At 43.8% G+C, this 22904-nt stretch overlaps 1 protein-coding gene across 1 annotated transcript; it reads left to right on the top strand.

Moving 5' to 3' along the window:
* The first annotated feature begins 2001 nt into the window (after nucleotides 1-2001).
* Nucleotides 2002-22021, top strand: NUP43 (nucleoporin 43). The gene is made up of 8 exons (XM_023188413.1): nucleotides 2002-2192; nucleotides 2505-2627; nucleotides 4858-4935; nucleotides 5995-6175; nucleotides 10405-10540; nucleotides 13167-13318; nucleotides 17371-17493; nucleotides 21587-22021. The coding sequence occupies exons 1-8, from the start codon at nucleotides 2073-2075 to the stop codon at nucleotides 21814-21816; spliced, it is 1143 nt and encodes a 380-aa protein (XP_023044181.1). The 5' UTR covers nucleotides 2002-2072; the 3' UTR covers nucleotides 21817-22021.
* Nucleotides 22022-22904: the final 883 nt, after the last annotated feature.

The raw sequence follows: 22904 nt of genomic DNA, 5'->3' as shown, positions 1-22904 counted from the left end.
ATTTTTAGTAGAGACAGGGTTTCACCGTGTTAGCCAGGATGGTCTCGATCTCCTGACCTCGGGAGCTGCCCTCCTCTGCCTCCCCAAGTGCTGGGATTACAGGCGTAAGCCCGGCCTCCAGTAATCTTTTGGAAGGAAACAAGGCTAAGACATCTGTTCTACTCTGTCAGCACAATTTTCAAATTCTAGTTCTTATCCGATTTTGTAAAATGTGACACTGGCCTATTTCCAATCCAAAATCAACATTACCTATTTTCTGGGATTCTGTGACCATAAATGAAAGTACTGTCAAAACTGAGTTTTTTTGTTTTTGTTTTTGTTTTTTGAGACGGAGTCTCGCTCAGTAGCCCAGGCTGGAATGCAGTGACATGATCTCGGCTCACTGCAACCTCCGCCTCCCAGGCCCTGGTTCAAGGAATTCTGCCGCAGCCTCCCGAGTAGCTGGAATTACAGTCACGACCACCATACCTGGCTAATTTTTTTGTATTTTTAGTAGTAGAGTTTCACCATATTGGCCAGGCTAATCTCGAACTCCTGACCTCGTGATCTGCCTGCCTCGGTCTCCCAAAGTGCTGGAATTACAGGCATGAGCCACCGTGCCCAGCCAAAACAGTGTTCTTTACTTCAATATTAAACATGAATAAATTGTTGATTTGGGACTGTAACCCACTTAATATTTTCCATTTTATCTTTTCTACAGTTTCTTGATCTTCCATTTGGTGAAAAGAAAAAAGTCAAATCCTTGATAGGAACCTGATAACTCTAAAGCTGAGCCAGACGGATTGCATTTACATGCAGTGCTTCCGTAAACTGTCCCTGTGAAGTAGGACTACCAATATCACATAAAAACAACCTTTTTAAAGAAACAACCTCTTGTATTCAGTAGGATTTACATTCTAATTAAGGAGGAATATGCATCTTAAGAAAACTAACAATAAAATATATCCAAAATATATGTAATTAGTGGTCTAGATACCAAATGCAAACTCACGCCTGTAATCCCAGCAGTTTGGGAGGACAAGGCAGGCGGATCACCTGAAGTCAGGAGTTCGAGACCAGCCTGGCAAATATGGTAAAATCCCATCTTTATTAAAAAAAAAAAAAAAAATTAGCCAGGCATGGTGACACTCACCTGTAGTCCCAGCTACCCTGGAAGCTGAGGTGAGAGAATCACTTTAATCTGGGAGGCGGAGGTTGCAGTGAGCTGAGATTGTGCCACTGCACTCCAACCTGGGCTACAGAGTGAGACCCTGTCTTCAAAAAGAAAAAAAGCGATGTTGATTTAGATCAACATTGGCTGGGGTCATCAGGAAATCGTTAAGGAAAGAACAGATCCTTGAAGGATAGGCAGGATTCCGAGGAGTAAAGAGGAAGGGAAGAATATTATAGGTGTAACCAAAAGCACAGAAGGAACCTAGAAAACTGATTCCTGGGCTATTGACAATAGATATCACAAACCTCATTCTTAATCATGCACATAATTAAATTGACCAAAGCTAGGCAATTGGCATCAAAACTAAAACTGGAATCTTTCAGAATTCTAACTCCAGGCTCTGACAGTGTGTATTAACTTTCAAGCAAAGTATTTGTTTGGGGGACAAGAGGGAGAGGTTTAGGATAGTAGGTTGGCACTGTATCCGAGGTACTTCCATGAGTATTTAAGTATTTTTGAATTGTTTTCTATGCGCAGTGACCTGCAACCGCTTAGGTGTGGTTTCAAGGTGGTTTCTACTGTATTGATTTTGTTCTATTTTTGCTCTTAAATTTTACACTGCACAATTATTGAACACAGGAAAATACTGATATTGTAGATTAAGAGCAAGTCCTACTGCTCAAAGGCCAAAGCGCTCTTGCCTTTGCTCAGAGTCGCTCTACGAGATGGGCCTCTCAGTCTAGGTTCTCCCAGTTTGTATGCTGACCGTGCCCACACTGGCTACCGAAGAGAATTGACTCTCTGCAGCCACCGTCTGCCTCCTAAAGTCCCATCCAATCAGGGTTCCGCGGGAAGAGGCGGGGCTGAGAGGCGCGCATTGTGCTTGCTTCTTGCAGTACCTGCTGCGGCTGCTGTCGGCATGGAGGAAATTTATGCGAAGTTTGTGTCTCAGAAAATCAGCAAAACCCGCTGGCGTCCGCTGCCTCCCGGAAGTTTGCAGACCGCGGAGACGTTCGCTACAGGATCTTGGGACAATGAGGTATCCCCGCTGATAGGGACGAGCCCCTGCTTCTTCCCTCCCTCCGGTTGAGCTGACCCCTGGCCGCGCGCGCGCCAACTGCCCTCTTCTGGTTTTTCTCGCACTTCTAGGTCCCTCGGACCCTGTCTCAGGCGCGGTTGCTCCATAGCTCAGAGCCCGTGATGGTGTGCCTGAGCCTCATACCTCGTTACGTTTTAAACTCACCGTACTATTTTAGAAGTTTTGGAGCAAGCTTTCTGGACGGAAGCACAACTTTTATTTTCCGAGAGTTGACGTTTATGTCATCTCAAGACACAACTCTTTGTTTTACAGGAAAATTATGTTTCACTGTGGTCTATTGGAGATTTTGGAAACTTGGACTCTGATGGAGGGTTTGAAGGAGACCATCAGTTATTGTGTGATATCAGACACCATGGTGATGTCATGGATTTACAGGTAAATCTGTGTAGCATCCAAAAGCTAACTTTGAAAGTCTTGAGTAATACATTTAAACAAGCAGAGCATCATAAAGGTTGTCTCGTGTCACCCCTCGTTTACAAAAAACTGAGTGCTCTGTAAGTTATGATTTGCCTGACATCATTTAGCCATTTAGTGGCAGAAAAAGGACTGGGAAAGGGGATGTAGATTTAATCATACTTTTTTTATTTATTGACCGTCGACTATGTGCTAAGTACCGTTTGGGGAGCTTTACAAAAATTAATTATTGTTGCTTGCCAGTAAATCAAGTATTGTTACTTTGTTTTACTAATGAGAAAATTGAGACTAATATATCTTGAGCATGTACTATGTGACAGATACTGTGCAGGGGGATTAACATCATTTTGTTTTTTGAATTCTCATAACAACTCCCTAAGCAGAGATTAGTGCTCCCGTTTTAAAGATTTACCACGATTTAGTGAACTTAACTTGGCCAAAGTCTCGAAACCAGTAGTGAGTGGTGGGGATGAAATTGAGCTTTCTTTTTTTCTTTTTTTTTTTTTTTTTTTTTTTTTTTTGAGTTGTCTCACTCTGTCTCCCCTGGAGTACAGTGGCATGATCTCGGCTCACTACAGCCTCCACTTCCCGGATTCAAGCGGTTCTCCTGTCTCAGCCTCCCAGGTAGCTGGGACTACAGGTGCAGGCCACCACACTCGGCTAATTTTTTGTATTTTTAGTAAAGACGGGGTTTCACCATGTTAACCAGGATGGTCTTGAACTCCTGATCTCGGCCTCCCAAAATGCTGGGATTGCAGGAGTGAGCCACTGTGCCTGGCCGAAATTAAGTTTTCAAATCCTGGTGCGGAGAGCCCCTGCGTTTTATTCTATAGAAAGCTACCTAGCCCTGGTGTACGCCTGTAATCCCAGCTACTCTGGAAGCTGAGACAGGAGAATCTCTTGAACCTGGGTGCAGAGGTTACAATAAGCTGAGAGTGCGCCAGTCTGGGCAACAAGAGTGAAACGCTGTCCCAAAAAAAAAAAAAAGAAAGAGAAAGAGAGACAGAGAGAATGAAAGCTATCTAGCCCTAGGAAAGATTTTTTTTTTTTTTGAAACGGAATCTCATACTGTCACTTGAACTGGAGTGCAGTGGCACGATCTCAGCTCACTGCAACCTCTGCCTTCTGGGTTCATGCAATTCTTCTGCCTCAGCGTCCTGAGTAGCTGGGACAATTGGCACATGCCTCCATGCCTGGCTAATTTTTGTGTTTTTAGTAGAGATTGGGTTTCACCATGTTGGCTAGGCTGGTCTTGAACTCCTGACCTCGTGGTTCACCCGGCTTGGCCTCCCGAAGTGCTAGGATTACAAGCATGAGCCACCGTACCTGGACAATATTTTTCCTTTCTTTTTTTTTTCTTTTTTCTTTTTCTTTTTTTTTTTTTGAGATGGAGTCTCGCTCTGTCGCCCAAGCTGGAGTGCAGTGACACGATCTCGGCTCACTGCAACCCTGCCTCCTGGGTTCAAGCGATTCTTCTGCCTCAGCCTGCTGAGTAGCTGGGAGTACAGGCGCCTGCCACCACGCCCAGCTAATTTTTGTATTTTTAGTAGAGATGGGGTTTCAACATATTGGCCAGACTAATCTCGAACTCCTGACCTCGTGATCTGCCTGCTTCAGCCTCCCAAAGTGCTGGGATTACAGGCGTGAGCCACCGCGCCTGGCTTTTCTTTTTAAAAATTTTTATTCTTTTTGTGAAACTGAGTCTTGCTCTGTCAACCAGGCTGGAATGCAGGGGCTCCAGCTTGGCTCGCTGCAAGCTCCGCTTCCCTACAACCCCGACTCATTTTTGTATTTTTGTAGAGACGAGGTCTCGCCACGTTGCCCAGGGTGGTCTTGAACTCCTGAACTCAAGCGATCTGTCCGCCTAGGCCTCCCAAAGTGCTGGGATTACAGGCGTGAGCCACCGCACCCAGCCAGGAATGATATTTTTCTAATGTTTTATTGTGTTGGTCTCAAATTAAATCAATGGTGGGTGAATGTGCCTAGGAAAAAAATACTGTTTAATCATGAAAATACTTTGTATGGCAGTTTGGACTTTCAGCTCCATTAACACATGTTATTTACTTAGCACTCATAGGCTCTTTGCTTTTTAAAATTGTTATCATTTGCTACTAATTGAGTTAAATAAACGAATAGATTTCCTCCCTGCTAATATTTCTGAATCTTTAACAAGCAGAAATTTTCTCTTTAGTTTTTTGACCAGGAAAGAATTGTCACTGCTTCATCAACAGGATGTGTAACAGTTTTCCTTCACCATCCGAATAACCAGGTAAAGAACTTCAGTTTGACAAGTGATTTTTTTTTTTTTTTTTTTTTGAGATGGAGTTTTGCTCTTTTTGCCCAGGCACTGGAGTGCAATGGCGCAATCTTGGCTCATCACAAGCTCCGCCTTCCAGCTTCAAGTGATTCTCCTGCCTCGGCCTCCCAAGTAGCTGGGATTACAGGCATGTGACACCACGCCTGGCTAATTTTATATTTTTCGTAGAGACGGGGTTTTTCCATGTTGGTCAGGCTGATCTCGAACTCCTGACCTCAGGTGATCAGCCCTCTTCACCCTCCCAAAGTGCTGGGATTACAGGCGTGAGCCACCGCTCCCGGCCAAAGGTAACGTTTCTAATAGACATGCCTAGTAAATATAAGACCCAGTTCATGTTGAAGGTTTTTTTGAGTCATTTAGAAAAAGCTACAGAGATTAATGTTTTATTTATTTATTTATTTATTTTGAGACAGAGTCTCTTTCTGTCACCCAGGCTGAAGTGCAGTGGCACGATCTCTACTCACTGCAGCCTGCACCTCCCTGGTTCAAGCAATTCTCCCACCTTAGCTTCCCAAGTAGCTGGGATTACAGGTGTGTGCCACCATACCTGGCTAATTTTTGTATTTTTAGTAGAGATGGGATTTCAACATATTGACCAGGCTGGTCTCGAACTCCTGACCTCAGATGATCTGCCTGCCTTGGCCTCCCAAAGTGCTAGGATTACAGGCATGAGCCACAGCCATGGGCCAGAGATTTATATTTTAGATGTAGGTTAATTCCCATAAGAATACAAAGAGTTGCTTTTGAACATCCAACTGCTTGATCCCTAAAAGTCATTACTGTAGTTTGAGATAAATGTGGGGCATTATTAAACAGTATTTCTTTTGAATCTAATTCTGTGTATACAGAACTTTGATGCAAGTAGTTTCTAGATTTCATTATTCTAAAGGAAAAAAGAGAGATTTATTCTTGTAGAAGGATGTGAGTCAGAATTTAAAGATACTCTTGTTGGTAAGAAGTGCTAGTTCCTTAGTACTTTTCTTTAATAGTATCCTCATTTCTGATGCCTAGACTCTGTCAGTCAACCAGCAGTGGACTACAGCTCACTACCACGCAGGCCCTGGCAGTCCTTCCTATAGCAGTGCACCATGTACAGGTGTTGTGTGCAACAACCCAGAAATCGTTACAGTTGGAGAGGATGGTCGAATAAATCTCTTCAGAGCTGATCACAAGGAAGCTGTAAGAACCATAGGTAAGAAAAATCCCAGCCTGGCCAACATGGCGAAACCTTGTCTCTATTAAAAATACAAAAGTTAGGCTGGGTGTGGTGGCTTACCCCGGCAATCGCAGCACTTTGGGAGGCGGATCACCTGAGGTTGGGAGTCCGAGAGCAGCCTGACCAACATGGAGAAACCCTCTCTCTATTAAAAATACAAAATTAGCCGGGAATGGTGGCACATGTCTGTAATCCCAGCTACTCGGGAGGCTGAGGCAGGAGAATCACTTGAACCCGGGAGGCGGAGGTTGCAGTGAGCAGATTGTGCCATTGCACTCCAGCCTGGGCAATAAGAGTGAAACTCTGTCTCAAAAAAAAAAAAAGAAAAGAAAAGTGAGCCAGGCATGGTGGCGCATGTTTGTAATCCCAGCTACTCAGGAGGCTGAGGCAGGAGAATCACTTGAACCCGAGAGGCAGAGGTTGCGGTGAGCTGTGATGGCACTCTGTACTCCCACCTGGGCAACAGAGGGAGACTCCATCTCAAAAAAAGAAAAATCATTGTATTCCTTTCATTCATCACAGAGTAATTGAGTGCTTACCATATACTAAGTAAACACTGCCGGGCATGATGGCTCATGCCTGTTACTCCAGCACTTTGGGAGGCCAAGGCGGGCGGATCACGAGGTCGAGAGATCGTGATCATCTTGGCCAACGTGGTGAAAGTCCGTCTCTACTAAACATAACAAAAATTAGCTGGGTGGGGTGGCATGCGCCTGTAGTCCCAGCTACTCAGGAGGCTGAGGCAGGAGATTCGCTTGAACCTGGGAGGTAGAGGTTGCAGTGAGCCAAGATTACACCACTGCACGCTAGCCTGGCGACAGAGCGAGACTCCATCTCAAAAAAAAAGTAAAACACAATGAGCCGGACGCAGTGGCTCACGCCTGTAAATCGCAACACTTTGGGAGGCTGAGGCAGGCGGATCACGAGGTCAGGAGATTGAGACCATCCTGGCTAACATGGTGAAACCCCGACTCTACTAAAAATACAAAAAATTAGCCTGGCGTAGTGTCGACAGTCGTCTGTAGTCACAGCTACTCTGAAGGCTGAGGCAGGAGAATGGCATGAACCTGGGAGGCAGAGCTTGCAGTGAGCCAAGATTGCACCACTGCACTCCAGCCTGGGCGACAGAACGAGACTCCGTCTCAAGAAAAAAAAAGTAAACACAATGTTAAGTGATTGAGGGATATAAAAATATATGGCTGGTAGCAGTGGCTCATGCCTATAATCCCAGCACATTAGGAGACCAAGGCAAGCAGATCATTTGAGGCCAAGAGTTTGAGACCAGCCTGGCCAACGTGGCAAAACCCTGTCTCTACTGAAAGTACAAACGTTAGCTGGGCATGGTGGCACACGCCTATAATCCCAGCTGCTTGGGAGGCTATGTCATGAGAATTGCTTGAACGTGAGAGACTGAGAGGCCGCAGTGAGCCAAGATCACGCTACTGCACTCCAGCCTGGGTGACAGAGCAAGACTCAGTCTCAAAAAAATACATGTACACATGCACACACATGCACGCACGGCAGGATCCCTTTGTCAAGAGAGTAGGTTGACGAGGCCGGTACGGATGACTGACTAGAAGAAACAGTAACCATTTTTTTGTTTGTTTGTTTTTTTGGCGAGAGGGCATTATCAGATAAAGCATCTGGGAGTAGGTAGTAATTAATAGTTTTTCTGGGTTCTAGACCATAAGTAAGACTAAAAGATGGCGTGCTAGACAAAGGGAATAGGCCAGAGGCAGGATAAAGACATTCAGAGAATGACAAAAAGTATGGTTTGACCTGACTTTAGATATCTATGTAGGAGAGATGAAAGATGAAGCAAGAGAGGGGTAAACTGGGGCCAGATTACAGAGTCTGTAATGCAAAATCACAGAGGTTTCATCTTTTAGGTGGAAAACTAAGTATAATGGTTCTTAACTATGCTTCAGTCAGACTTCTCTGAGGTAATTTTTTAACTGTCCACCACTCTAGACCTCTTAAATCAGAATCTCTAGGAATTGAGCCCATGAATCCATTTTGTGAGTGGTTTTTTTTTTTTTAAGATGTAATCTCACTCTGTCACCAAGCTGGAGTACAGTGGCATGACCTCAGCTCACTGCAACCTCCACCTCCCGGGTTCACGCGATTCTGCAGCCTCAGCCTCCCAAGTAGCTAGGACTATAGGCACATGCCACCACGCTCAGCTACTTTTTGTATTTTTAGTAGAGACGGGCTTTCAACATGTTGGCCAGGATGGTCTTGATCTCTTGACCTTGTCATTCGCCAGCCTCGGCTTCCCAAAGTGCTGGGATTACAGGCGTGAGCCACTGTACCTGGTCTTTTGTGTTGTTTATTATGATTTTCAGTTTTAAGTTAAGTTGCATTACTTTTTTTTTTTTTTTTTTTTTTCTTGAGACAGGGTCTTGCTCTGTCACCCAGCCTGGAGTGCAGTGGCATGATCCCAGCTCACTGCAACCTCTGCCTCCCAGGTTCAAGTGATCCTCCCACCTCAGCCTCCCAGGTGTCTTGGACTACAGATGCATACCAGCATGCCCAGCTAATTTTTGTAGAAATGAGGTTTCACCATGTTGCCCAGGCTGGTCTCAAACTCCTGGGCTCAAGTGGTCTGCCCACCTCGGCCTCCCAAAGTGCTAAGATTACAGATGTGACCCACTGCACTGGGCGACTTCACTTATTTGTTAATTCATGACCATTGCCTGGTGGCAGTGTAGAGGAGTGGCACAAACTAAAGTCCATAAAGTATATGTTAAATTATGAGGCGTAAGTTCTAAATACCAGGAAATCAACAAAAAGGACCATTATGACAATCAGGAATGACTTCATGGAGAGGGCGACAGTTGATGAGGGTGAAAATGAGTAGATTTGGGATGAGTCTATAGAATAATAGAAAGTTAGAATGAGCTCTGTAGGAAGCACTGGGGTTTGGCTCAATAGAGTGGAAGTTCTAGGTCAGGGACTAGTGGGAAGTAAGATTGGATTTAGAGGAGCTTGAACAACTGTCTCAGAAATGCAGGTTAACAATCCTTTTTTTTTTTTTTTTTTTGAGATGGAGTCTCGGTCTGTTGCCTGGGCTGGAGTGCAGTGGCGTGATCTTGGCTCACTGCAAGCTCCGCCTCCCGGGTTCACGCCATTCTCCTGCCTCAGCCTCCTGAGTAGCTGGCACTACAGGCGCCTGCCACCTCGCCCGGCTAGTTTTTTTTTTTTGTATTTTTTAGTAGAGACGGGGTTTCACCGTGTGAGCCAGGATGGTCTCGATCTCCTGACCTCGTGATTCGCCTGTCTCGGCCTCCCAAAGTGCTGGAATTACAGGCTTAAGCCACCGCGCCCGGCCTAGGTTAACAATCTTAAGAGTTAAAAAGGAATGTATGAAAACTCAGCCTTCCATTAGAAAACAGTTCAAGGCCAGGCCTGGTGGCTCACACCTGTAATCCCAGCGCTTTGGGAGGCTGAGGCAGGCGGATCACCTGAGCTCAGGAGTTTGAGACCAGCCTGGCCAACATGGTGAAACTCCGACTCTACTAAAAATACAAAAATTAGCCAGGCAGGCTGGCATGTACCTGTAATCTCACCTACTAGAGAGGCTGAGGCAAGAGAATCGCTTGAACCTGGGAGGTGTAAGTTGCAGTGAGCCAAGAGGGCGCCACTGCCCTCTAGCCCGAGCGAGATCAGTCTCAAAAAAGAGAAAGAAAACAGTAGGCCAGGCGTGGTGGCTCACGCCTGTAATCCCAGCATTTTGGGAGGCTGAGGCTGGTGGATCAGCTGAGGTCGGGAGTTCTAGACCAGCCTGACCAACTTGGAGAAACCCCATCTCTACTAAAAATACAAAATTAGCCAGATGTGGTGGCATATGCCTGTCATCCCAGCTACCTGGGAGGCTGAGGCAGGAGAATTACTTGAATCCGAGAGGCAGTGATTGCAGTAAGCTGAGATCGCGCCATTGCACTCCAGCCTGGGCAACAAGAGTGAAACTCCGTCTCAAAAAAAAAAAAGAAACAGAAAACAGTTCAGACATCCTGTGAGTAATATTTTTCCATCCAAAGAGAATCCATTTAAACATATACATTACCATGCATTTTTCTATAGAAATTTAAATTATAAGTTACTAGAAATTGTAATGTATCAATCCATGAAAGGAGTGCGATTTAAGATTTTCTTGGAAAAAAAGGGGACTCATTAACACATATTACCATTTTTTAAATTTTTAGACAATGCAGATAGTAGTACACTCCATGCTGTAACCTTTCTTCGAACTCCTGAGATTCTTACTGTAAATTCAATTGGACAGTTGAAAATATGGGATTTCAGACAACAAGGAAATGAACCTTCTCAGATATTGTCACTGTAAGTGTTGACTTGTAATTTCAGTAATGTAATCCAAAAATTAATGTGTTAGATTGTTTATAGTTTTTTTTTTTTTTTTTTTTTTATTGAGACGGTGTCTGGCTCTGTCGCCTGGGCTGGAGTGCAGTGGCCGGATCTCAGCTCACTGCAAGCTCCGCCTCCCGGGTTTACGCCATTCTCCTGCCTCAGCCTCCCGAGTAGCTGGGACTACAGGCGCCCGCCACCTCGCCCGGCTAGTTTTTTTTTTGTATTTTTAGTAGAGACGGGGTTTCGCCGTGTTAGCCAGGATGGTCTCGATCTCCTGACCTCGTGATCTGCCCGTCTCGGCCTCCCAAAGTGCTGGGATTACAGGCTTGAGCCACCACGCCCGGCCAGATTGTTTATAGTTACTGGCTTTAAGCCATATTGTATTTTAATTGCGTTTTAAGAGGGAGATCCCTGATTAAAATTTGGTAGAGCAAGCATTACTTGATGGGGTTGACACTACTGTGTTTCGTTTAGTAATTATTTGTTAGAGTGATTCAGAGCCTTTACTCTTTGAAGTTTGTATTATTTCATGGATAACTTATTTCTGCTTTTTCAGTGATTGTTTAATGGATAAAATATACTCCAGATGTAATGATTGGGGGGAAATATAATTCCAGATAATTTTTCTGAGCAGAAATCCCCCTTTTTAGGTGTACAGCCTTCTCTCATAAGAAAATAGAATGTATCGGCCGGGCGCGGTGGCTCAAGCCTGTAATCCCAGCACTTTGGGAGGCCGAGGTGGGCGGATCACGAGGTCAGGAGATCGAGACCATCCTGGCTCACACGGTGAAACCCCGTCTCTACTAAAAAAATACAAAAAACTAGCCAGGCGAGGTGGCGGGCGCCTGTAGTCCCAGCTACTCGGGAGGCTGAGGCAGGAGAATGGCGTAAACCCGAGAGGTGGAGCTTGCAGTGAGCTGAGATCCAGCCACTGCACTCCAGCCTGGGCGACAGAGTGAGACTCCGTCTCAAAAAAAAAAAAAAAAAAGAAAAAAGAAAATAGAATGTATCACACTGAAAAAATAGTTACATAAACTAAGCATTAAATAAGATGATAAATCATACTTAGTATACTTGATGTATGAATTTTTAAATAATCTAATAAGTGGAAATGTGATTTGTATATCTTACCATCAGATTATCTTTCATTCCATGTCTCCAGACTGAAGTGAAAATAAATAATTGTGGCCTTGAATTGTTTCCAAATTGTACTATTTAGAAATATATCTAATTTAGTTCATTTTTTTAGTATCATTAAGATTCAGCCAGGCCGGGCATGGTTGCTCATGCTTGTAATCCCAGCACTTTGGGAGGCCAAAGCAGGTGGATCACTTGAGGTCAGGAGTTCGATACCAGCCTGGCCAACGTGGTGAAACCCCATCTCTACTAAAAATACAAAAACTAGCCAGGCATGGTGGCATGTGCCTGTAGACCCAGCTACTCGGGAGGCTGAGGCAGGAGGATCATTTGAACCCAGGAGGCAGAGTTTGCGGTGAACCAAGATCAAGCCATTGCATTCCAGCCTGGGCAACAAGAACAAAACTCCGTCTCAAATAAAGAAAAGATTCAGCCAGTAGCTCCAGCCACTAAGTTGTCAGTTAGTTACCATATAAAACATGTTTCTTGACTGAGCATGGTGGCTCACGCCTGTAATCCCAACACTTTGGAAGGATTATCTGCAGTGAGAAGTTTGAGACCAGCTGTGGCAACACAGTGAGACCCCATCTCTACAAAAATTTCTTAAAATAGCCAGGCACCGTAGCATGTGCGTGTAGTCCTAACTACTTGGGAGGCTGAGGCAAAAGGCTCTTTTGAGCCCAGATTGCAGCAAGCTGTAGATAACACCACTGCACTCTAACCTGGGTGACAAAACAAGACCCTATCTTTTTTTTATTTTTTTTAATTTTTGAGACAGATTTTCACTCTGTTGCTCAGGCTGGAGTGCAGTGGCATGATCTTGGCTCACTGCAACTTCTGCCTACCAGGTTCAAGCGATTCTCATGCCTCAGCCTCCCAAGTAGCTGGGACTACAGGCATGTGCCACCATGCCTGGCTAGTTTTTGTATTTTTAGTAGAGATGGGGTTTCACCATTTTGGCCTGGTTGGTCTTGAACTCCTGTCCTCAAGTCATCCACCTGCCTTGGCCTCCCAAAATGCTGGGATTATAGACGTGAACCACTAAGCCTGGTCAAGACCCTATCTCTTAAAAAACCAAAAAAACAGGCTGGGTATAGTTACCAGTCATCCCAGCACTTTGGGAGGCTAAGGTGGCTAGATCACTTGAGCCTGGGAGTTTGAGACCAACCTGGGCAACAAGGAGAAACCCCATCTCTACAAAAATACAAAAAGTTAACCAGGCATGATGGTACACACATGTACTCCTAGCAACTCAGGAGGCTGAGGTGGGAGGATCACCTGAGCCCAGGGAGTTTGAGTCTTCAGTGAGCAATGATTGCAGCACTGCACTCCAGCCTGGGTAAGTGAGGCCTTGTCTCAAAACAAACAAACAACAACAACCAAAAAAAACGTGTTTCCTGTGTTACACAAAGATAAATTATACTTTATTTGATTTTGATGTCATTGTTATCTCCCACAAAAGGACTGGTGACCGAGTGCCACTCCACTGTGTTGACAGACATCCCAACCAACAGCATGTTGTAGCTACTGGTGGCCAAGATGGAATGTTGAGTATTTGGGATGTTAGACAAGGTACTATGCCTGTGTCTCTGCTGAAGGCTCATGAAGCTGAAAGTAAGTATTGTGGAGATACAAAAAGTTTGTATTGGGTGAGTTATATGACATATAATAAGCACCTTTCCATAATGATACATGTGGATCATTTTACATTGTAGCTTTTAATGACTGAATTGTGTAAATTTAAATAATTATCTAATTTCTTTTTACTTGACATTTATGTTCATTAACTTTTTTTTTTTTTTTTGGAGATGGAGTTTCACCCTTGTTGCCCGGGCTGGAGTGCAGTGGCGCTATCTTGGCTCACCACAACCTCCGCTTCCCTAGTTCAAGCGATTCTCTTGCCTCAGCCTCCCAAGTAGCTGGGATTACAGGCATACACCACCACACCTGGCTAATTTTATATTTTTAGTAGAGACTGGGTTTCTCCATTGTTGGTCAGGCTGGTCTTGAACTCCCGTCCTCAGGTGATCTGCCCGCCTCAGCCTCCCAAAGTGCTGGGATTACAGGCATGAGCCACTGTGCCCGGCTTTTTAAAAGACAGGGTCTGGCTCTGTCGCCCAGGCTGGAGTGCAGTGGTGCAGTCACGGCTCACTACAGCCTTGACTTCCAGGGCTCAGGTGATCCTCCTGCATTAGCCTCCCAAGTAAATAGGACTATAGGTGTATGCCACCACGCCTAGCTGATTTTTGTTGTTGTTTGTTTTTTTGTAGATATGGGGTTTCACTTTATTGCCCAGGCTGGTCTCAAACTCCTGGGCTCAAGTGATCCTCAGGAAATGCTGAGTTTACAGGTGTGAGTTATGAGCCACTACACCAGCCACAGGTTTCATTCTTATATCCAAAACTGTAGTGGAATCCTTAGATATTTATCTGTATGTACTTTTTTTGAGACAGGGTCTCTGTTGCCTAGGCCGGAGTGCAGTAGTGGTGTGATCATAGCTCATTGCAGCCTCGAACTCCTGGACTTACACAATTCTCCCAAAGTGCTAGGATTGCATGAGCTGTTATTCCCATGCCCAGCCTTATGTACTTATTTTCTTAGGATAATTTTTTAGAAGTAGAATTGCTAGGCCAGACCTTTTGCATAATGCACTGACAGATTTTTCTACACAAAAATAATACCAGTTTAAGCCAGGCACATTGGCACTTGCCTGTAATTCCAGCTACTCAGGAGCATGAGGTGGGAAGATTGCTTGAGCCTGAGAGTTTAGGCCAGCTTAGGCAACATACCCTCACTAAAAAGTTAATAATACTAGTTTAAGGCAGGTGGGTGACATGCACCAGCTTCTTGGGAGGCTGAGGCAGGAGGATTGCTTGAGTCCAGGAATTCAAGGCTGCAGTGCATTATGATTGCACCTTTGCACTCTAGCCTGGACAATATAGTGAGACTCTGCTCCCCGAAGAAAGGTAATAAAAATCATACCATTTTATATGCCATAGTGAAGTGTGCCAGAATGCCCTTTTCCCATGCAAATGCAGGCTCTTTGTCATATTTGCTAATAAATGTGCTCCTCAATTTATTGTTGCATCATTTTTTTAACATGAATGATAGATTTATAAGCTTTTTTTTTTTTTTCTTTTGATTCTGGTGGAGATGATTTAGCTGGACAGAAATTTTTCATTTTCTCACTCTGGCTTTGATGTCATGCCAGAATGGATTATACTGTTTTTTTTTTTTTTTGGAGACAGAGTCTTGCTCTGTTGCCCAGGCTGGAGTGCAGTGGCACGATCGTGGCTCACTGAAACCTTTGCCTCCCGGGTTCAAGCCATTCTTCTGCCTCAGCCTCCCTAGTAGCTGGGACTAAAGGCATGCGCCACCATGCCTGGCTAATTTTTGTATTTTTAGTAGAAATGGGGTTTCACCAGCTGGCCAGGCTGGTCTCAAACTCCTTATCTCGGGTGATCCGCCTGCCTTGGCATCCCAAAGTGCTGGGATTACAGGCGTGAGCCACCGCGCCCGGCACTATATATTTTTAAAACAGGGTCTCTGTCACCCAGGTTTGAGTGCAGTGGTGTGATCACAGCCCACTGCAGCCTCAGCCTTGCCTCCCTGGCTCAATCAATCCTCCCACCTCAGCCTCCTGAGTAGCTGAGGCTACAGGCATGCACCACTACACCTGGCTAATTTTTTATTTTTTGTAGAGACAAGGTCTCACTATGTTGCCCAGGCTGGAGTGCAGTGTCACGGTACCTCACTTAAGCCTTAACCTCCTGGGGTCAAGTGATCCTCTCGCCTTGCCCTTCTGAGTAGCTGGGACTACAGGTATGTGCCACTACACCTAGCTAATTTTTTTTATTGTTAGATTTCTATAGAAATTATGATTCCATAAAAGATTTTGAGGAAATCAGGAAGACTGGTATCTTTCAGAATTGAATGTGATTTTGGAATATATAGAATTTCTTTGGGGCTGAGCATGGTAGTTCATGTCTGTAATTCTAGCACTTTGGGAGTCCTAGGCAAGAAGATTGCTTGAGCTCAGGAGTCTGAGACCAGCCTGGGCAACATGGAGAAACCCTGTCTCTGTTAAAAATACAAAAATTAGCCAGGTATGGTGATGCATGCCTGTAGTCCTCGCTACTGGGGAGGCTGAGATAGGCGGATTGCTTAAGCCTGGAAGGTCAAGGCTGCAGTGAGCCATGACCATGCCATTCTGCACTCCAGCCTGGATGCCAGAGCAAGACCCTGTTTCAAAAAGAGAGAGAATTTCTTTGGGTTGAATTGTGTAGAAGTTTGTCACTGACCTATGTTCCTAAAGTATGATGCATAAATATGTGGGCTAAGAAATAGTTTCTCTTGATAAATAATCAACAAATAAAAAATAAAAAGCCCTCTATCTGAAACTGGATCCAAATTCTTGGAACATTTCCAAATTTTGGTTTTCTAGAAGTCAGTTGCTATTTCTTTGATAAAGGCCAGAAGTATTCAGAATCTTGGCATTAACCAATATTGGATATTGCCTCTTAGAAATTCATTTTTGTATTTCTATTAGGGTCTTTCTCAGTTTTTCCAATAATATAGTCTTCATATATTAATGACACAGGAATTGAAAAATAAGACAACTTACCAATTTAAAAAAAACTTTTCCGTAAAAAACAGTCATTCCTAGCTGGGCACAAACCTGTAATCCCAGCACTTTGGGAGGCTGAGGCAGGAGGATTGCTTGAGGCCAGGAGTAGAAGACCAAGGTAGATAACATAACAAAACCCTGTCTCTATTTTTAAAATAAAAAAAAAGCTTTTCATAAAGTAATAGGGTTAAATGTTTTAGCCATTCTTTTCTTTTCTTTTTTTCTTTTTCTTTTCCTTTTTTTTTTTTTTTTGAGATGTAGTTTAGCTCTTTTTGCGCAGGCTGGAGTGCAATGGCGCAATCTCAGCTCACTGCAACCTCACCTCCTGGGTTTAAGCAATTCTCCTACCTCAGCCTCCCAAGTAGCTGGGATTACAGGCACCTGCCACCACACCGGGCTAATTTTTTGTATTTTCGGTAGAGATGGGGTTTCACCATGTTGGTCAGCTGGTCTTGAACTCCAGACCTCAGGTGATCCACCCACCTTGGCCTCCCAAAGTGTTGGGATTACAGGCATGAGCCACCATGCCCAGCTACTATTTTCATTTATTTCCTTGCACAGTACACAAATTTATTTGGCTTCTTTTTCCTTTTTTTTTTTTTCCTCAGTCTCACTTTGTCACCGAGGCTGGAGTGCAGTGATGCGAGCTCGCGCAACCTGCGCCTCCCAGGTTCAAGTGATTTTCCTATCTCAGCCTCCTAAGTAGCTGGGACTACAAGCATGCACCACCACGCCTGGCTAACTTTTGTATTTTTAGTAGAGATGATACTTCACCATGTTGCCCAGGCTGGTCTTGACCTTAGCTGATCCACCCGCCTTAGCTTCCCAAAGTGTTCTTTTTCCTTTCTACATGTTATAGCCATTGGAAAGTTATGTTGTGTCTTTTCTTTAATTCTGAAACCTTTAATTTTTATGATAGACTTGAGGCTTAAAGGTATGCGATGGAGGATAATGGAAGATGGTGCCTAGAGATGGGGGTTTAATGTTGTTTGTTCAGCGAATCTGCACAGGAATGAGCTTCTTGATTCTTGTCTCTTAGTGTGGGAAGTTCACTTTCACCCATCCAACCCAGATCATCTGTTTACCTGCTCTGAAGATGGATCCCTCTGGCACTGGGATGCTTCCACAGATGTACCTGAAAAATCGTCACTCTTTCACCAAGGTAAAATTTTTTAATGAATACTCTTACGTGTAATCTCTCTTTTTTTTTTTTAAAGACAGAGTCTCACTGTCACCCAGGCTGGAATGCAGTGGCACGATCTCAGTTCACTGCAACCTCCACCTCCGGGGTTCAAGTGATTCTTGTGCCCTGAGAGAAGCGGGGACTACAGTCATGCACCACCATGCCTGGCTAATTTTTTTTTGTATTTTTAGTATAGATGGGGTTTCACCATGTTGGCCAGACTGGTCTCGAACTCCTGATCTCAAATGATCCGCCTGCCTCAGCCTCCCAAAGTGCTGGGATTACAGGAGTGAGCCAACATGTTTGGCCTTTTTCTTTTTTTTTTTGGATACAGAGTCTTAGTCATCCAGGTTAGAGTGCAATGGTGCAATCTTGGCTCAATGCAACCTCTGCCTCGGGTTCAAGCTTTTCTTGTGCCTCAGCTTCCCTAGTAGCTGGGATTACAGGTGTGTGCCACCACACCTGGCTAATTTTTTTGTATTTTTAGTAGAGATGGGGTTTTGCTGTGTTGGCCAGGCTGGTTTCGAACTCCTGGCCTTAAGTGATCTGCCACCTCAGCCTCCCCAAAGTGCTGGGATTACAGGCATGAGCCACTGTGCCCAGCCTGTTATGTGTAATTTTATCATACTTTAATTTTGTTTTGTTTTGTTTTGTTTGAGACAGGGTCTCACTCTGACATGCAGGCTGGACTGCAGTGGCGTGATCACAGCTTGCTACATCCTCGCCCTCCTGGACTCAAGTAATCCTCCTGCCCCAGCCTCCCCAATAACTGAGAGCAGAGGTTCTTACAACCACAACCAGCTAATTTAAAAAAAATTTTTTTTGTACAGACGAGCTCTCACTATTCTGCCCAGGCGTGTCTTGAACTCCTGAGCTCAAGCGATCCTCCTGCCTGGGCCTCTCGAGGTGCTGCTGTTATAAGCATGAGCTGCTGTACCCAGTCTTATTATACTTTTAAATACCAAATTAGACATCCTTGTAGTTTTTACTTAATGGCAAAACATTTTTATTCTCTTGCCTCAGAGTAAATTTGAGTATCACAGGGCTTGAAATCTGACTGTCAGGTTACTTACTACTGTATGGCTGATGGCTAGAAATGCTGTAAGCTGGCTCACTTGAGACAGCCAAGGTTCTTCTTTGTGAGTGCCATTAACCTAGACCCTCATGCCATAGCATAGACACAGGCAAATCTTTTATATTGCATTGCCAAGTTTATGTGAATGGCAAGAAAAAAGTTGATATTTGATTTAACTGAGGGTACTGGTTTTTTCTCAAGTTGGGCCGGGTGTGGTGGCTCACGCCTGTAATCCCAACACTTTGGGAGGCCGAGGCAGGTGGGTCATCTGAGGTTGGGAGTTCGAGGCCAGCCTGACCAACATGGAGAAACCTCGTCTCTACTAAAAATACAAAATTAGCCGGGTGTGGTGGCGCATACCTGTAATCCTAGCTACTCAGGAGGCTGAGGCAGGAGAATCACTTTTACCCGGGAGATGGAGGTTGCAGTGAGCCGAGATCGTACCATTGCACTCCAGCCTGGATAGCAAGAGTAAAACTCCGTCTCAAAAAAAAAAAAAAAAAAAAAAGCCTGCTTTTCCTCATTATAGTCAGTGGTAGGTTATGGTCAGCCAAAAACCAGTTTTTGCATTTTCCAAGATTCCTGTTTTTGAGGGTTTGTCTGTGGTTCCATAGTTCTTTTGCTTATTCATTCACTCAGAAATATTTACTGAATGCCTATCATGTGGGCATTCTTCTAGGTGTTAGGGCATATAACAGTGAGCAGAACGAAATGTCAACATGCATAGAGCAAATATTCTAGTAGACAGTTAAAAAATAGATAATGTATCAGTAAGAGTCCAATCAGAATGTCAGAAACTACCTTCGATGTAGAAGGAATTGGTCTCACATGTGTTAGAAGGACTGGGAAAACAAAAGGTAATAGGAGGGGGGTTGGGAGAACAAATAGGAAAAAAAGGGAGCACCCAGAAATAATAATTGTTAGTACCCCTGCTACTGCATTGTTGAAAATGCTGTAAAAGTTTGTTCTGAATCAGCAGAAAAGGCACTCCCTCAACCAGGCTGGAACTACCACCAGTGTTGTTGCCAGAAACCTGGAGCAGGAAGGAGCTGCTTCTCCCCTCTTGTCTTCCAGTCACCCACCATGAATACCTGCTATTGGCAAGGCCCATCTGGATGGCAGATGCCAAAGCAGCCTGGAAAGTGGAGTTTGCCGACTTCCACCCCCTACAGTATATAGCAGAGCACAGAAAAGTGGAAAGGAGACTGAAAAGAAAAAGGAGGCCAGGCGCAGTGGCTAACGCCTGTAATCTCAGCAATTTGGGAGGCCAAGGTGGGCAGATCACCTGAGGCCAGGAGTTCAAGACCAGCCTGGTCCAACGTGGTGAAACCCTGTCTCTATTAAAAATACAAAAATTAGCTAGGCGTGGTGGTGGATGCCTGTAATCCCAGCTACTTGGGAGGCTGAGGCAGGTGAATCACTTGAATCTGGGAGTTAGACGTTGCAGTGAGCCAAGATCGTGCCACTGCACTCCAGCCTGGGCAACAGAGTGAGACTCTGTCTCAAAAAAAAGAAAAGAAAAAGGAAAATAATGTGGCCAAATACACTGCTAATTACCATGAAGAAGAATACAGAAGAGTAGGAGGAAAAACAATAAAGACAGGGGTGACGGGAGCTACTCTAGTTAGAGAGTCATAAGAAGAAGCCGCTTGGCAGAAGGAACATTTGAGCAGAGACTTAAGAGAAGTGAAGGTGTAAGTGACATGAAAGCATTCCAGGCAGAGGAAACAGCAAATGCTGAGGACCTGAGACAGAGTACAGCAAGGATACCACGGTTGCAGCTCAGCCAGCAGGGTAGAGTGGTGGGAGATAAGGACTGGTGGCTGAGGAGCCCTGGGACTTTGTAGCCCATGATAAGGACTTTATGGGAGAGGGGGGAGAAAAGTAGAAACAAGGAGATGAGGAAGGAGTCTTTTCACAGTGGCTTGAATAATGTGTTAATCTTTACAGTGTGCAAGAGCAATATAAAATGTAGGGGCAGTAAAAGATAAACAGAAAAACTAAGGGGAAAAAAATTCTAAAAATTCTCCAGAAAAATTCTGGAGTGAAGAGCATGTGTGGAGCATGCATGCATGTCTATGCTGACTTCATCTACAGAGAAACAAATAGTTTCATCTAAGGATTAACTAAGTATGTACTTGGTTTTTACTTCCTTCCTCCCCTAACCACACAGTCTTAAACTTGCAAATTTACTTTTAAGGAACCTTGGTTAGACTGGAAATAAAACTTTATTCTGTGTCTACTATTGCAAGGCACAGTATTAGACACTGTGAAAAAGTAAAACAGATATAAAATGTGCATCCTGCTCTTAAGACATTCTTAGTCATGGACAGAGGCATGGAAAGTTCAATTAGGATATAAGAATTGTTATAAAGTAGTAAATTAATGGTACATACAAGTGCTGAGGGTTCGAGGAAAGAGAAAAACGTGAAGTAGAGGTTGTCTTCAAAGTTCTCTTAGAAAAGGAAGTTCAGCCATATTTTAAAGGATCAGCAAGATTTTAAGTGTACTAATCTTTAAGCTTCAAGACATAAGGACTTGGCACAGAGCACTTAGCACAGAGCCTGGTGCATAGTAGGTACTCAGTCATTTGTTGAGTGAGTTAAATTTGTACTTATTTGATATGAAACCAAGTTGAGAGGAAAGTAAGTTGGAAATAATGTCTTTCTTTATTCAACTTGTCTGCTGGCCATTTTGCTACGTTTCTGAGACTTTCCATTAAAAGATGAACAGAAAGACAGTCAGTTGAAATCATCTGCTTTGCCTGAAGACTTCAAGTTTGGTATCCAGAGTATCCCATGGAAATTTCAGTGTTTAATATCACTGAATAAGCCTTTGGTCAAAAGTGGTGATATATAATAATGGAATTATTAGCCTATTATTCTGAGAATTAAACACATTGATATCATCACCTTTCTAAATATCAGTAGAAGTTTGGATGTTTACTAATATAAAAATCATCTTGAAAGATTTCTTCCTTTTCTTTTTTTCTCCCAGGAGGAAGAAGCAGTACTTTTTTGTCTCACAGCATTAGTAACCAAGCTAACATTCACCAGGCTGTCATTAGCTCCTGGCTCAGCACTGATCCTGCAAAAGACCGAATTGAAATCACAAGCTTGCTTCCCAGTAGGTCTCTGTCTGTGAACAGTTTGGATGTTTTAGGTCCTTGTCTTGTTTGTGGAACCGATGCAGAAGCAATTTATGTTACTAGACATCTTTTTTCATAGAAGTACTGTAATTATAAGATTTCAGATAGAACATACAATTAGCCTTTTGAAATCCAACTTCTGTGCAAAATTTTATTATCAGAAAATGCAAGATTTGCAGGGGAAACATCAGTAAACTACCATTAATGTCAATGCCCAGTTTTGGTTTTTGTTAGCCTGACACTCCCACACAGTTGTAGGATCCGATAGATGACTGATGGCAAAATATTGTGAACATGTGGAAGAAAATCAGTGGGATTCTGGTGCTGATGAATAGGTTACCTTCAGAGTATTATTGACAGCTCATGGAACTAGTTCTTTATTTTTGATGTTGTGGGAATTAACACATCAGTGGTGGTTATGGGAACCACCAACAGGTTCCTACAGTTTTTATCAGTAGTATGTGGAGTATATGCCTTCCTAGTGGCAGTTGCCAATGTTAACGATTATTCTTTTTATTGCAAGTATTTCCTGTGATCCTTCCACACTTTATTTCCTTAATAATAATAATAATAAACTTTTTCAGAAAGAATTGAGTAGAGCAAAAATGACAAAGATGTATAGCTGTGTTCGATTTTTTTTCTTTCTTTCTTTTTTTTTTTGAGGCAGAGTCTTGCTCTGCTGCAGTGCAATGGTGCGATTTCGGCTCACTGCAACCTCCGCCTCCTTCCAGGTTCAAGCGATTCTCCTGCCTCAGCCTCCTGAGTAGCTGGAACTACAGGTGTGCACCACCACACCCAGCTAATTTTTGTATTTTTAATAGAGACGGAGTTTCACCATGTTGGCCAGGATGGTCTCGATCTCTTGACCTCATCATGATCCACCCGCCTCAGCCTCCCAAAGTGCTGGGATTACAGGTGTGAGCCACTGTGCCCATGCTAAAATTTTTTTAAGGTGAAAATGTTTTGACAAGTTCCTTTTTCAGAATAGGTTTTTGAGCAGAACTCTTTCAGCTCCTTAGACCCAACTTTATTTTTGTTGAAAAGGAAAAAATACAACATTTTTCCTAAGGAATTTAGCTTTTGTTTAGCTTCACAGCATAGTTGAAAGTTGCCAAACTGAACATTGTGCAATAAAGTAGAATTCTATATTGATAAGCGAACTGATTT

Source organism: Piliocolobus tephrosceles, chromosome 5, assembly GCF_002776525.5.
Source record: "Piliocolobus tephrosceles isolate RC106 chromosome 5, ASM277652v3, whole genome shotgun sequence".
NCBI classification, from domain to species: Eukaryota; Metazoa; Chordata; class Mammalia; order Primates; family Cercopithecidae; genus Piliocolobus; species Piliocolobus tephrosceles.
This window is presented reverse-complemented; position numbering and strand designations above follow the sequence as displayed.